This window comes from Mixophyes fleayi, chromosome 4 (assembly GCF_038048845.1).
Source record: "Mixophyes fleayi isolate aMixFle1 chromosome 4, aMixFle1.hap1, whole genome shotgun sequence".
Lineage (NCBI taxonomy): Eukaryota > Metazoa > Chordata > Amphibia > Anura > Limnodynastidae > Mixophyes > Mixophyes fleayi.
In genome coordinates, this window is record NC_134405.1 from 194,782,725 (window position 1) to 194,798,135 (window position 15,411).

At 37.7% G+C, this 15,411-nt stretch overlaps 1 protein-coding gene across 1 annotated transcript in view; it reads right to left on the reverse strand.

The window, feature by feature from the left end:
• Nucleotides 1-2,569: 2,569 nt before the first annotated feature.
• The window catches only part of PRICKLE1 (prickle planar cell polarity protein 1), a 54,910-nt gene continuing 42,068 nt past the window's right edge, over nucleotides 2,570-15,411 (reverse strand). Inside the window, exons 2-8 of the mRNA XM_075209068.1 lie at nucleotides 10,248-10,423; nucleotides 8,922-9,035; nucleotides 8,280-8,417; nucleotides 7,349-7,552; nucleotides 6,569-6,755; nucleotides 5,094-5,957; nucleotides 2,570-4,537 (exon numbers count right to left, since the gene is read on the reverse strand). Of these exons, the coding sequence (XP_075065169.1) occupies nucleotides 3,690-4,537; nucleotides 5,094-5,957; nucleotides 6,569-6,755; nucleotides 7,349-7,552; nucleotides 8,280-8,417; nucleotides 8,922-9,035; nucleotides 10,248-10,367 (2,475 nt within the window). The 5' untranslated portion in view covers nucleotides 10,368-10,423 and the 3' untranslated portion in view covers nucleotides 2,570-3,689. The remainder of the gene's footprint in view (nucleotides 4,538-5,093; nucleotides 5,958-6,568; nucleotides 6,756-7,348; nucleotides 7,553-8,279; nucleotides 8,418-8,921; nucleotides 9,036-10,247; nucleotides 10,424-15,411) is intronic.

Here is a 15,411-nt window from a genome sequence, read left to right on the forward strand (position 1 = left end):
CCTCAAGAGGCGGGTGGACAAACAAAAACCCACAAATTCTTACAAACTCCAAGCATTGATTAGGCAAGAATGGGCAGCCATCAGTCAGTATATGGATCAGAAATTGATTAACAACATGCCGTGGCGAATTGCAGAGGTCCTCAAAAAGAAGGGCCCATACTGCAAATATTGACTCTTTGCAAAAACTTAATGTAATTGTCAATAAAAGCCTTTGACACTTATGAAATGCTTGTAATTTTAACTCAGTATACCATAGCAACATCTGACAAAAGGGTCTAAAAACATTGAAGCAGCAAACTTTGAATCAGTCAAAAGCTTTTTGTTTTACACAGAGACTGTTGAATAGATGAAGCAGTAGACAGAATTATTTACAAAGTTAAACCATGCTTTTCATCAGCGGTAACGGTATACTGCACCGACACCTGACTAATCCATAGGTTTCCTGAGGAGTAAGAGATGACAGCAGTGTAGTTGACTTACCAGGTAGAAATCAGAACGCACTATCACTGTGCACTCTAGCTAACGGGGGTTCAATAGCAATAGCAAAATCACAAAATATATTACTTTCAATGATGGATGTAGGATTATTTACAGTTGTAATGTTAAATACCACAGAATATATTTCTGTTGTGGTCTCTGTATTAGTATGGTTATTAAAAGGCTGCATAATAAAATAGTAATGGACACATATCACACTGAATGTCAAGCCTGTCCTCAGACCTCAACAGCAGTAAATGCTTGTGGATCTCCTTGCAGAGGCACAGATGAATGTATCAAAATGGAAGATCCCTTGATTACACTCAGGGTGGCATATGCCCCCTGGCCCAGCACCAAATCAAACGCATTGGAGCAGGACCAGGCATTCAGGAGCCTTTTAACGCCAATGGGCTCTCACAGTCTGTCTTTCCTGGTTAAGCCCTGCCCCTTTGCACCATCTACACAGTATTTAAGGGAGAGGCACTTTGTAGCGGGGTTGTCACTCTATACTTGCCCTTCCAGCCTCTCATATATACCTAATGTCAAGCACAGAAACCTCTCAGGTCCCCCCCTTTGTTTCATCTACAGGGAGTTTGTCTACTCCTGAGTGCTAAATCATGTGACAGCATGCCCTGTAACATGTTCTCTGGCTCTAGACGCACACAGAGAAAATATTTTTTCAGCTTACATAATTTTTGGAGCTTTCTCCTGGATGCTGCTCAAAAAAGCATAATAGAATTGTAAAATCTCAACCAAATGACATTATATTGGTGCCTTTAAGTATTATATATACACAGCTATGCCATAGATGCCAACTCTCCCGAAATGTCCGGGAGACTCCAGAGTTAAGGGTAGATCTCCCAGAATCCCGGGAGAGCTGGCAATTCTCCCGCATCTGCCAGCATGGAGGGGTGTATGGGCAGAAGGGGGATGGCCCATCACAATTTGCATAATTTTTGCCCCGCCCCCAGAGACATAATGCCTGCTTTGGGTCTTTTTACCACTGTAACAAGACCCCAAACAGGCATACATCGCTGGGGGGCTGGGCCAAAATGATGCGAGTCGTGAAGCCCCACCCCCTTCCACCCTCACTTCACACCCCTCTTCAGTGATCTCCTGGAGGGAGCCTGTCAAAAGTAGGCAAGTATGAGCTATGTTAATAACCTAGTTAAAAGTACAATGCATGCCAAATCTGCCCCCTCACTCATTTTTTTTGAGTGCCACAAGCATTAAGGGAGGGCTCACAGCAAACAAAAGTGGGAATTGGATAAATATAACATCTGTAGTACCTGACCGCTGTGATGTATTGTATACGAGCTGAAACTGAAAATTCATGATGACCTGAACATTTTAGTAATGTCTTTGTGGTGGAAAATTAGAGATACCATGTAATCATTGCATTTGCTACATTTTTTTCTCTCAGAGGTCTCTGTGGTATATGTAGTCAGGTTACTCAATGATTGATGTCCTTTACCTCTTTACCGTTATTCAATTAAGAAAAGATCTGAAAGTGCAAAATTGTGGACTTGCTGCGCAAATGAGTTTTGGTGCAGTCATGTGACCTTTTTAAACAAATATATTTGATTTTGCTCAACACATGAAGTTTGCATATTAAAATAAAAGCTCCTGCAGAGTTACAGCGTTTAGCATATTCTGAACAAAGGAGCCGATTGGGCAGTTTTAAACCAAATGCATGCTCTTCACGGTACACCCACATGAAAAATAAAATCAGCAAGATTCTACTTAATAGGTGGAGGTGTATGTGTGGGGGTGCACTGCCTGTTTTACAGCATTTTCTCTGGTGCATAAATTGAGAGGAAAGAGTGATGTAGTGCTTGGTACACTCCTCAGTAAGTTGCCCATTCATCCTTTGATGGTGGCACACACTGGGCAAGTCAATTGGACTATATCCCACCACCCCAGAGCTAAAACTTGCCAGCTAGCCCCCTGATTACACTTCTGTTGTACAGCGTTCTTAGGAGATAACCCACCACACATACCCTGCTAACGAAGCCTGGAGTAAAAGGTAGAGATCCTCTGCTTTATAACATCGAAATAACAAAAGAAATAAAGACTCGAGGTCTACCAAATGCAGGTTTGTCTATATTTTTATTCACAAAATGTGTCAATCTTTTAGAAATATCAAACAAGTGAATTACGGACTCTAGAACATATGTTTAGGAGACAAAAGCTATTGCTGCAGTTGTTTTATAAAATATCTGCTTTTTTTCTGCTAGTCATTGATCTATAAATAAAACATAGGTTATATAGGTGTAAAATTATTTACACCATTGCAGCGCCACATATAGGGCCAAATAATTCAGGAGAGGGGCTGGAAATACTAAGGAACATTATCAGTCACTAAATACTGTTGGGCTTTGCATTCTAAAACATTTTAACTGAAATAAAATAAAAGAGAAAGCAGACAAGTAATAGACCATAAATCTTCTGTTGGGCCCCTATTCAATGATACCTTGCAGAGAAGAAATATAAAAAATAACAAGTTCTGCATTTGACATATACAATATATACAGTATTTGCACAGTTAAATTAGGGCTAGATTTGTATAAATAACTTGCAGCTAAATATTCTACACTTAAAAGGTTTTCAGGAGTAAATACCCACAGACACTACTTGGAAAATGGTTTTGTATGTATGTTAAAACACTGTGAATAGCCTGGAACAAAAGAACGCTGCATTGTTCCCAATACACAAATGTGAAATTGAAGACACACTGTTAGAAGCAAACACATCTCATTCATATGAAAATACACCACATTCACAAGTAAATGATTCCTGTAAACTGCAAATGGAAGCGTTATTTATCCCAAATACCAATTCCTGTCTTTTAGAGTGGGTTACATAGCTTGAAGTATGCAGGGCTAGCAAGTCTGATGTATTTATGCCAGGTAAAGTTAAAGCATTTGGTGCAGTGTCTTTCTAATTTCAGTATTATGGGCAAAGCAATAAAAATAGAGAAAACCTGAACTGTAAACCTGTGATAGTCTAAGTAAATATTCTGCTAAACACAATCTCCTCAATAGTAATTACACATTGTAAACACCAGCCGGCCTGTTTTGGTACAATTGGCAAAGCATAATAAAAAAATCATTTAAACAAATAGCAGAACTATAAAAGGAAATAGTCTAATGGCATTCTCAATCCAGAGAGACTTGTCTTCCCAAGAAGGAAGCGAAGCATGTCTATGAGTCTTAAGAAATAATGCAGTTTTTGCCTTTGTGTCCCTTCTTCTTTTTGGATTTAGTGGTCCTTTGGCCAAAATGACTACTGGATAGTGCAGACGTGGGGCTAGGCATGTCGTCTGTAAAATATTGATATCTTTGTGGTCGTGGTTGAGGAATAGGCTGTCCAAGAAAATATCCCTCCTCTTCTGAATCAGAAGAGGAAGATGAACATGTTGAACACCAAGAGTCATCATCTTCACCGTACATCCCAAAATACTTATCCATGATTTGGCTTTGCAGTCCAAAATCTGAAGCAGCATTTGCGTATTGCCCAAATAGTTCACCATTTTGAATATATGCCTGGACCTCTTGAGGAGATTTGTTCTGAAAAAGTCTATCATAATCCTCAGAAGTGTAACATCTAGGTTTTTCCCATCCCGGTGCCTTGTGATCTGCAGCAAGGTGAAGTGCATTTTCAGAGCGAGATTTCCTGCGCCGATGTCGACGGGGTCTTTGGCTGCGGTCTTCAAATTTGTAAACCCTTCTCCGACTCCTCTCACTCATTGGTGGTTGCCTGATTTCCGTGCTGCCATAATCCCCATTGTCAATTACATCATCCGAAAACTTGACTTGTGGTCTTGTTTGTGATTTTGACCTTCTCAAGGCAGACGTGTGAACGGGTTTTTCTTCTGGAAGTGGCTTTTCCTGGCAAATTTCTGAGATTAGGCTTTTCAGAGATTCTGTACTTCTGTTGAGCATGGAGGAATTAAGAGTTCCCATGTTGCTCATTTTCTCACAATCCCTTGTGTCCAAGTCTTGAAAATTTGGATAAGAAAAGTGCGAAGGTCGTGGCTTACTCTCCCCATCAATAGATGCTAGTGAGGAGAAAAATAAACATAAAACAAAAAAACACATTAGTTTGCAGAAGTTACCATCTCCCAAAGAAGACTACTAAAGACCCATATGGCTAGTACTGGGATCACAATGTCCGCATGTGCCTAGAGTTGCAAGTCTCATAACGGTTTATACACATGAGCGGTGTTACACAGATTCGGCAGCATTCTGGTCGTTTACATAACAGGATAGCATTGTTAGTGTACTTTGGGAAAGGATAGAAAATATAAATACAGTAATTACTTTCTGCCTTTGACAATCACACTTAGACTAATATTTATATGGCATTTAACACATAAAGGGAAAGGTCTACTTTCAGAGAATAGAAATAATTGGTTTGATTTGAATTTCAACAAATAAAGTATCACAATTTGAAATTTGCTATATCGGATCTGTTAAAATAAAGTGAATGAAAACCACTTCACTGACCTTATTGTAACAATAAAATGATGTACTCTTAACATGTGAATCAATATCTAAAGTGGAGCAACAGGGTAACATCATTGACGAACAGGTAAATAACAACCCAGACCATACCTGTTATATTGGACAATGCTAATGAATCCATAGAGTCACAAATGTTTTCAAGCTGTGGTTTAAGATCGTCAGACAAACATTCCAATGAGTTCTTATACCATGGCTTCTTGTCATGCTTGTAAGCAGACGCTCCATGATCCAAGTCCAACTCTTGCATTTTCCTGCTGCTTGCCGGGCCTGGATGGCTGCCATAAGCAGAGTCTCCAAGCCCATCCTGTGACTGTGTCCAGTACATATCTGTTTGATATTTTTTACTTGCCAAACACTGATTGCGACCACTTCTTTTTAAGTCACTACTGATCTTGACATTTTCTGATACCCAATGCTCGCTAGACCGATTATCTTCAGCAGGATGCTGAAAGAGTCCCTTTTCTCCAAACTTTAAAAGTAATTGAGTCATGTAGTCATCATGCTCAGCCCATTCTTCATGATCCTCTGGAGTCTCCTGCTCATCTCTTCCTTTCCAAAAGTCATTATCAAAGCTGGCACCTTGCCTTGATAAACTGAGATCATCCATCTTACGAGACAGTGTATCATCAGCATTACCAGACAGTCCTGGGAACTTGTAATTTAATGCTGGAGACAGCAATAGTGATTGCCTACACTGATCTGCAGATCTGCTGCTCTTTCCCATTCGTACACTTCTTCTGGACTCTCTAGATCTAGCAGACTGGAATGCTGAGTCAGAAGAATCGGATGCATGTACATCTTCTCCCAAACTGCAAATCTTGGAACAATAAATGCGTCCTTTCTTTGGTAGAAAAGGACATCCAAGTAGAGAAACTTTACACTGCGCACACGAAAAACAGTTTTCTGTAGCATGCCAATGTTGTCCATCATAGGTCATCTGAGCATGATCAACACCTACAAGGAAAATAAATAGTTGTAGCTAAATCTATGTTATGCCATAGCTGCACCATCCCAATACTAAAAACAGCTTGAATTTAGAGTTTTTGGAGGACTGCGGCATCTACACACCAAAAGCACTGATATACCCATCTGACACGGGCGGACACTAAACCAATTAGAAGCCCCAGCGTTGGGGCCAAGAGTGACTAGTGCAAGGTGTCGGTTTGGTTAGGTAGTATATGAAAAGGTTTTATATTAAGGGGCATTCATTGCAGTGGGCAGACTGGACAATACAGATTTAACATTATACATTACTGGTGACAGACAGATATAGGCTATACACACATTACGATTTATTTTTTGGAATGGGAGTGAGGGGTTCAAAATTCATTTTTGCAACTGCTCCATATTCCCTAGTTCTGCCACTGAAACATTCATCTTGAAAGATCTAATATTGAAAATTACTAGCATGCTTTTAGTATTCACAGTATTTTATCCCAGAGTCTTGCTTATAGTTGCACTGTAATTGAGTTTTAGATACACATAACCCAAACCATTTCCTTTTTACCTTGCATCACACATTACAATCCACTCTGCTCAGAATACAACAACAAGTTTCACAATACCTATATGCTCTCCACAGGATTCACAGTACTCTGCATAATGAGATTCAAAGCAGCCGCAGCAAAAGGGACGTCCATCTTTCATGATATATCTCTGTCCCCCAAGCACAGTTTCACACTCATAGCAACAAAAGTGTTTCATGTGCCAGTGACGCCCCTCAGCCTCTGTGCATTCGTCAGCAAATATAATCTAAGAAAACAAAAACCAGCAGCAGTCAGAAAAGAAACTCTGTGCGATCATGTCCTAATAACCCCCTTGTTGACTTGTTACATTGTTCTGAGTTATGCACATATGCTAGTTTTTGTAAGCTATAACTTAATATGTCATTTAAATGCGACATGGAGCATGGAAACCATATATTACTGCAACTAATGTGTTTCATTTGTGGGCAAATAAAAAGCAAAACCACAACACCATACTAAAAGGGGATCGGAAATCTAAAAGATTTATTATTCTATCAAAATACAGATTTTAAAATGTGGCCATTATAAAATGTATAAACTTTTACATTTTTTAACTGCTATACTGTGCAAACCACAGCATACCGAATGTTTAGAATATCTGGCACTAATAGCTACCCAGATGGAAATCTAAAGTCAGATACCAGCAACTACCTAGTCATGGAAGGACATTTAAAAAAAATAAAAAAAAAAAAAAAAAAATTACAGTTCAACAGACTTTTGCCCAGAGTTACTACATTAAAATACAATTGCAAGACTAATACCAAATAACAGCAAAGTGTTACAAATATATTAATTTACCAAAATAAGTCAGTCATATACCTCATCACAGGCTGAACATCTCGGTTTAAGTAGTTCTGCATGGTGCCTGCCACAATGTATTTTTCCATCTTGGTAGAAGTATATCAGATCGACAAGTAGTTCATTACATGTGGAGCACATGAAACATGACGGGTGCCAGCATACCCCAGGACTAGCTCTTGAAACAAAAATTGCAATTTCACCGCCATTAATCTTCTCACCGCACTATAAAAAAAAATAAAAGAAAAAAAAATTATATTATATAAAAAAAAGATGTATATATATAAAAATACATTGAAAAATAGTCTTAGTCTATACACGCTGATTGAATGTTGGCACATTTGTTGCTGTTCACATTAAAAGGAAAAAATACTACTTACGACATAAAACTAGCAAAGGAATTTAAACACCCATTTAAAATCCAAAATGAGAAGGGTTTAAATCTCTGACCATAAACTGATTCTAAACCAAGAAAAATATTGCTGATATATGTTAAGTAGATATTTAAAGAACCACTTAAGCTGGTTTTCATTATTTAAATGTGGTTTTAATAAAGTTAGCCATCTGGCTACAATTTAACACTTCTCCCATGGAGAAAATACTTTATTCGTACTAGTCTCCACATGCACGAAAGATACACACGTACACACATAGGCCATTTGGAGGGGCTACAATGTGGGTGTAAGACAAACTGTCAGCACAACTGTAAAACACTGCATAGAAGAAAAAACAAAATGAAGTGGTGGTATTGCAGCTCCAGTAAGCGCATACAAATACATGCATGGGTACAAAACCGAAAACGTAGGAATTTCAGGGGATGAAATGTGTGTTGACATCACTTTTTGTTACGCTTTCCATATGGCGAAATTTGCGTAGAAACAAAGAAAAAATAAAAAAAATTGTCCACACAAACATGAGGCGCACAGGACAACACTCAAGATACTGCCAATACCTGCTCACAGACAGCATGCATCACAGCCCTCGACAGCAGTTTAATATTCCCTCTCCCAAGAGCCTCCTTTTTGCGCTGGGTACTGAACATCATCAACTCTTTCTTCTCTTCCTCACTTAACGACTGGCAATATCGCACCTATGGAAACAAGACGTTTAGGTCAATACTTGGCATTTGTAGACTTAGGCCTTATTTTGACACTTGACTAACACATTCTACAGGTCAGTAAATAAACTATATTGCTTTTCTACAAAGACACATTGCAGAAAAACCGAATAGGTCATATAGCTTTAACAAAAATAGTACAATTAAAGTTAAGTAAGTAAATACATTAACAGTTTAACATTCTTTGAAAGAAGGCGCAAAACAAAAACCACTATTCCGGAAACAACCCTGTAAACTAGAAAAATCTGCAAACTGTAAAATAGTGTAAATACAAAAATTCTTACAATGGTTGCTGGACAGGAAACAATGGACCAGAAGCATAAAAAATTTACTACAAATAACATGTGTGAGCTTCTTTACAAAACTTCTGAGATGTGTTTTCTTGCTAATTTGTTATGAATGGAACAAGATACCATGTACACGTGTGTATGTCTATATGTACATGTTCATCTTTACACCAGGAAAATGCAACCTTACCTCATTATCATGAGGGGGTAACTGGTACAGAAGTTGTTTAATCCTATACTTTTCACCCACACTGTTAACATAGGGAACCTTTTCCTCTGGTAGACATGCAAAATATAGTTGAACCTGCAAAACAGTAAAAAAAAATTACAATTGTGGCAGTCTAAGGATATATCCTTTATACATCTACAATACAAGGTGAAATGGCCAAGAGAAATCAAAGATTGCAACGTTAGATATAAGGCAGCTTAGGGCTCATGTGATAAGTGTGACATAAGCCCACTCAGCACAAGCAGATGATAGGCAGTTTGCACCCAGCTGTTGAATTGCTTTCTGGAATGCAAGTTGCAGTAACTATTAGGGGGCATCATAAATTATGCACATTAAATGTGGCTATTATAGCCACCTCCTCCAAAACTAGTCAACAAGTCCATGGAAACTCCAACATTACTTTCTACACTTACTTTACATAACGTGAAAAGCCATCTAGAAAACAGCCCCTATAAACAGGTTTAATTTGCTTCTTGAATTTTACACTTTGGTGAGACAAAAGCTGCTTTGTCAGCTCCTGCTGGTAGGGTTCATCCCAAGCCACGGTTTTCATTGCTTCCATCTGAGCTTTTTCAGAGGACCTTAAGTCAACTTCATAGGAGGGGTCAAATGTAAACATGTTTTAGCCAGATGCCAGCTACTACTTTAAAGAGCCATAGGTTAACCGTTCACCCTATTCCAAAAATGATATGTTATATAAGCTTATGTCCCTTACCTATTGCACCTTTAATGTTTTGACAGCGTTTAAAAAGGTAACAGTCTTGGTTTTCAAGCAATACTTTCATTTTATGTTGCCAACTTTTTACCCACTATCTGCAAGAATTATAAATGACTGAAAAACTAAACACCCACTACCACAAGTGATGGCAAAATAAGGGTTGTTTGGGTTTCTTTGTTGCATTTTAGAGTTGTTTAGATGGTCTAATATAGTCCAGTATCTATTTACAGTCTAATACAGAGATGGCTGTATAAGTAAATGATAATACATGTAAACTAACCTTTTTCATTCTTTAAACTCATTTATGGACTTTTAGACTTTTTTTTGTTCTAACACATCTGTTTGTACCACTTTACATACTGCTTATAAACATGGAGATGCCAAGTACTGTTCTTTAGTTGATAATGACAAAGACTTTCCAGGACTATAAAGTGCTACAGAATCTGTTATTGTTAATATTAAACATGTATTTCTACAGCGCCAGCATATTCCATATCACTTTGCAACTGGTAATGCAGAATAAAAGTACAATAATAAAATCGGTCCTAAAGCTGTTAATGTGCCCTTACCTGCTCAGGACGAAGACCAGGTGGCACCCAAGTGTACTCCTCCATAGCACAACCAGAGTCATCATCTGATGTGGAGCTTCGCTGACACCCATAAGTGAGCTTGCTGACTTTTTGCTCCATCGCCGCAGGCAGATACAGGAATGCTGTAGTCAGGCTGTTTTAAATCATTAATTGTTCTAGGAAAAAGGACAAAGACATTATGTTGATTTAAATCTGAAAATGCCATCCCCAGGTACCTTTTTTTTTTTACCATGTAAAAATGATAAGCACAACAGTATATAATTATATATTTTATTTTATTTTTTTTAAAGATACATACAGCAATTTCTTATGCTACAAGATGAGAATGTGAAATGAATAGATGTCATTGTATATACCAAAAGCCTGTTCCTCAGATGTCACCTCTGAAGAAGGGACCTCAATGGTCTGGAAAGCTCATTTACAACAACAATGAATCATTTTCACATAGGTTCATGGGTGGGAAATTGTTCATTTACAACATCAATGAGTAATTCTCACACAAGTTCATGGAAGGGATTTTTTTACAAGTCAAAGAAAAAAAGGCATTAAAAATATCAATATAAAGTCTGTCAAAATAACATGCAGAAAATGTATTGATTCATTAATATTCAATAAATAGAATGTTACTTCCTATTTAGTTTATAGAGCACAAATTACCACTAACGTTAAAAACATATGATTTCACAAGTACCCTCCAAGAGCTGGAAAGAAACATTTCACATTCCCAAAATCATAATAAATGGGGGTGAGAGACCACACAAAAACAAAGGAAGCTACAGTTTCTCTCTATAGGGATGATGACCTTTTGGCCCCGGGTAATACTGATGTACAGTATTGCTCCTTCCACTACTAAACAGTTAAACAAACTTCGTTTCAAACAGGTGTAGCTCAGCCACTCGCACCAGCCAACTGTTCACAAGTATTCTATCCAAACCACTTTGGATGCCTTTAATTGCATTTACATTGCACATGGTAATCCAGCGGTATGTACTGCCTATTCCAAAGATGCATACTTATATTCCAATGTATGACAAAGTACCAATTATATAGCATATTCTATTACATGAATATGGTGGGTGCATTGTAAATAAGCTAAAAAGGCAGAAATAATTCCCTAGTACACTATTGTTTGCTTAGTTATTAGGAGTTATACATTAAATCAGAGAAGTGACCAGTTAGATGAACATTATAAGGGGAAGTACCATAAAGATTATATTTATGGTCCACAATAAAGGCAACTGCCCGAACAAACCAAAGATGGTAACCTAGTAAGAAATTCTCACGCACATCATCTCACTACACAAGCTGAAAAGCATCACAAAAAAGAACGACACAAAAATTATTAGATGTATAGCCGCACATTGGTCACAATAATATAATGCCACAAGAATGTGGCATTATATTATAAAATTATATATATATATATATTTTTTATTGAAAAGATTTTTCCAAACAACAACTGTATCGGTGAACAGAGGGTATGAAACCTTTCTATATGATATTATGTTTTTGTTTTTTTTAACTAAGCCAATTCAGATTTGTGTGCAGAAATCCAACGGTGGAGACATCACCTTGGCAAAGGCAGTAAGGCTCAACTGTGTAACAGTCTCAGGCGTAGAAGTAGTTACAAAGAAGGTCTTATCCATCTGAAACATGATGGTTTAACCAGACTGAAATATTAGCATCTGCATACAGTACAGACACTGTGATACTTGTATAATGGCAGAGTTGTCTCCACAGCTGCCCCTACATCTAGAAGACTTCCCCACACATTCATGATGCAACAAGCATATTCAAATTATTATACAGACGAGTGAAAAGGGGGTTCTTTAGGAAAACATTTGGTACTTTGGTAGCTCAACAGCATATTTATTTTATCGAATGTTATTACAACCATGGGATGTAAAATATACCAGGAATAGTAATTGAATTTAATGTCTAAGCTGTTAACAAGGTTTAATTCTATTATATTGCAAAAACAAAAAAACTTCTCCATAGCAGATGTCACAAGAAAAAACAAACAAACATACTGACGTGCTTATAAACATGGACCTTATGATATTATCCATGTATACATATTGTTTGTGAAGAATCATTGTTTTGTTTAATATAATTCAATGTTTTCAAAAAGAAGAGCTTAAAAAATTTCCTCCACAAACGAGTAACATAGCATTCAGTCAATACTTATTGTAAGCTTTGGCAGCATTATATTGACATGATCAAGTTTAGGTTGTGATTTATGCAACCAACCCATAGTATTCTAATTGAGAGCTGTTACAGTTACACTATACATGTGATTTATCATTCCTGAGAGTTGGTCTCAATGGTGAGCATCAGACAGTGTGTGAAATGCAACATTTTATCCTATTGTGATCCTATTGAAATAGGGATAGGCTTCAATGGAGATTTGTAGTGTCATGATCTCAAGAGATTAATCTCATAACAAAGATTGCACACTTTCAGTGGCGCACGCAGGGGGGGGGGTTCTGGTTCCCCAGAAACCCCTCCCCTCCGGGAACCAACGGTACTCCACAGCAGCCGCGCCACTGTCAAAGAAGCGTCCGCGGCAGTGCTGTATTGTAGTATAATACAGCACTGCCGCGGATGCTTCTTGACAGCGCCGCGGCTGCTGTAGAATTCAGCCTCGCTGAAATGGAGCTCAGCAGCTCTCTCTCGCTCTATTTTTTTTTTTCCGGGGGGGAGGGGGGCGCGGAAACCCCCCCCTTCTAAATCCTGCGTTCGCCTCTGACTTTGTAACTTATTGTTTCTTTTGGGCTGTGCTATACAATTTTTAGTTGCTTTCTCTCCATCAATTGTGCATTGCCACAATGTTTTCGCCTCCAATGAACATCAGGCGATTAATCTCCTCCATTGAGTTTAATAGAACAAGCCATTAATCGCCAATTTAGTAGAGCTTTTTGTCAATTCTAAGCAGGAAATGCTCATTGAAATAAAAAAACTGTTTTCTCCCCCTTTGGGAGATTAAAGTCTCACTCTGTTTCTTAAGCGATTTAAATAATAATCTCATTAAATTTAAAGTCAATCCCCCATACTTGTTCGGTCCTCATTTCTTTATTATTCTCCCCTCCCTCAATTTGCTTTTATTCTTGAACATTTATAATTTCCAACCACATTTTGTTTTTTTAAGTGTCAATGAATTCTATGGGGGTTAATACAGAGCGGAAACATTTACGCTCTTAGACAGTCTATTAAATGAACAAGTAAGCCATATTTTTACATATTTAAAATTTCCCTTGAAAGTAATACACCCACCAATCTGCTGAACAGATCTGAGTGCTGAAGCAGTTGTACAAGGGAATGCTTTTACAGTTGTATACATTCTTCAAAGGAAGTGGTAAATTGCTGGTCATGTCAGTAGTGAGCATGTAGAAACCAGCTCAGCAGCTGAAATAACTAATCCTGATAGAACCATTCTAATGCAGGGACAGCGATTTAAAAATAAAATGTTGCTTTGTGCAATGTATGCCATCATATTCCGAATGCCAGTTATCGTCGAATACAACTACTGGTTAATCTTCAAGTTTTTTATTGGAGGAGAAAGAAATATTCTGTAGCGGGATATCATTATTATGCTGGAGGTGGATACCATTTTCTTTACCCAAACATGAAGGGCTCGTCCCATCTATATTCAATTCTAATACAACCATGAACTTAGACAACATATATAACCAACAAAGTAGTCAAGGAAGGACACAAAATTCAGCCTGGGTAAAAAATGCAATAGCTAAAAATTATTGTTCAAAACTTTGTTAAAAAAGTACACATTTTCATTGCCAACGACTATTAAAGAAACCCTGTGTAAACTGTTGAGGCATATAACATTATAAAATTAGCACTGGATTTGCTTATATAGAGTTAATATGAAACCCTGAGAAATCCTGCTAAAACAAACTGGCACTAGTGAAAACTGTCAGTGACAAAGAACATAAAATAGCGCAACTAGGCAGAGGCTGAACCATTTAATACATTGAGTCTTCTGCGATGATCAGAATCTGCCAGGAAATGGGGGTGGACTGGCAATTGCAAACAGTAAGAACTTTTGACTTTAAGTGCAAAAATAATGAGTCCAAGCCCACTGCTATGCAAGCAGGAGAGTTTAATAGACCTAATCATTATACACTTAGAGAAGTGACCACTATAACAGACTAGAATAGCTTACAACTATAAGTGGTTTTCCCATTCGTCTTTGCTATGTGCATTGTGTTATGTGCATGCAGTAAGCGACAAGGTCAGCAACAATGGGAGTACCAGTGTTTAATGAGAACAGGGCCATTTGGTTAACATGCTGGGAATTTATGCTATTAAAAAAGTGTGTGGTAATACAGAACATAAGTGTATAGTCCTCTTTTATTAACACTTCTCTCTAGTCTGCCATTATGTTCCAACACAGTAATACTCTGAGTGTTAAGCTATATTAAAAAAACAAAACAAAAAAATAAAAACAAACTCCAGGTGGGAATGTTCTCTAATCACAGTTTAGTGAATCTCAACATTTTGAAAGACAGATGTCCAAAACAAAAGGATGAAACAGAACAACATGACATGTAACAAGCAATATAACACCAGGGCATTTCAGTTACAACCATATCCATCTAATCAGTGCATATTTAATTTACATCTAGACCTCTTGGCAATTGGAAACTGGCTCTAATAACGGAGTTGTTTCTCTATATTTCCACTTCAAAAGACTATAAAATTCTTATGGTGGGGAATAGGTGGAGCTAGAGGGAGATTGATTAGAAACCACCACAAGTACTTAGTCTAGTCAACAATAAAGTTTCAGTAGCCATCATTCCCTGGTTTCTGGGATTTGTCCTGCCCTGACCTCTAGGAAACAGCAAGCTGACTATTGCAATGTACACAGATATTTACATCTCACACTGTCACCTGCTGGACTGAACAACACTTTTGTCTTTTATATTACACTGAAACAGATTTCCAGGGGGGATGAGGAGGGGTCTTACAGAGTTTAAAATGTTATACAAAAGTAGATGAGAAAAATACTCCACTTTCTCTAAATTGCCACACTGAAAAATCCATACCATAGCTAGAGAGGCTTTATGTGCTAATCTAGTATTAAATAGCATAAAACTAACATGACATCTACCATTAACCTTTAAAA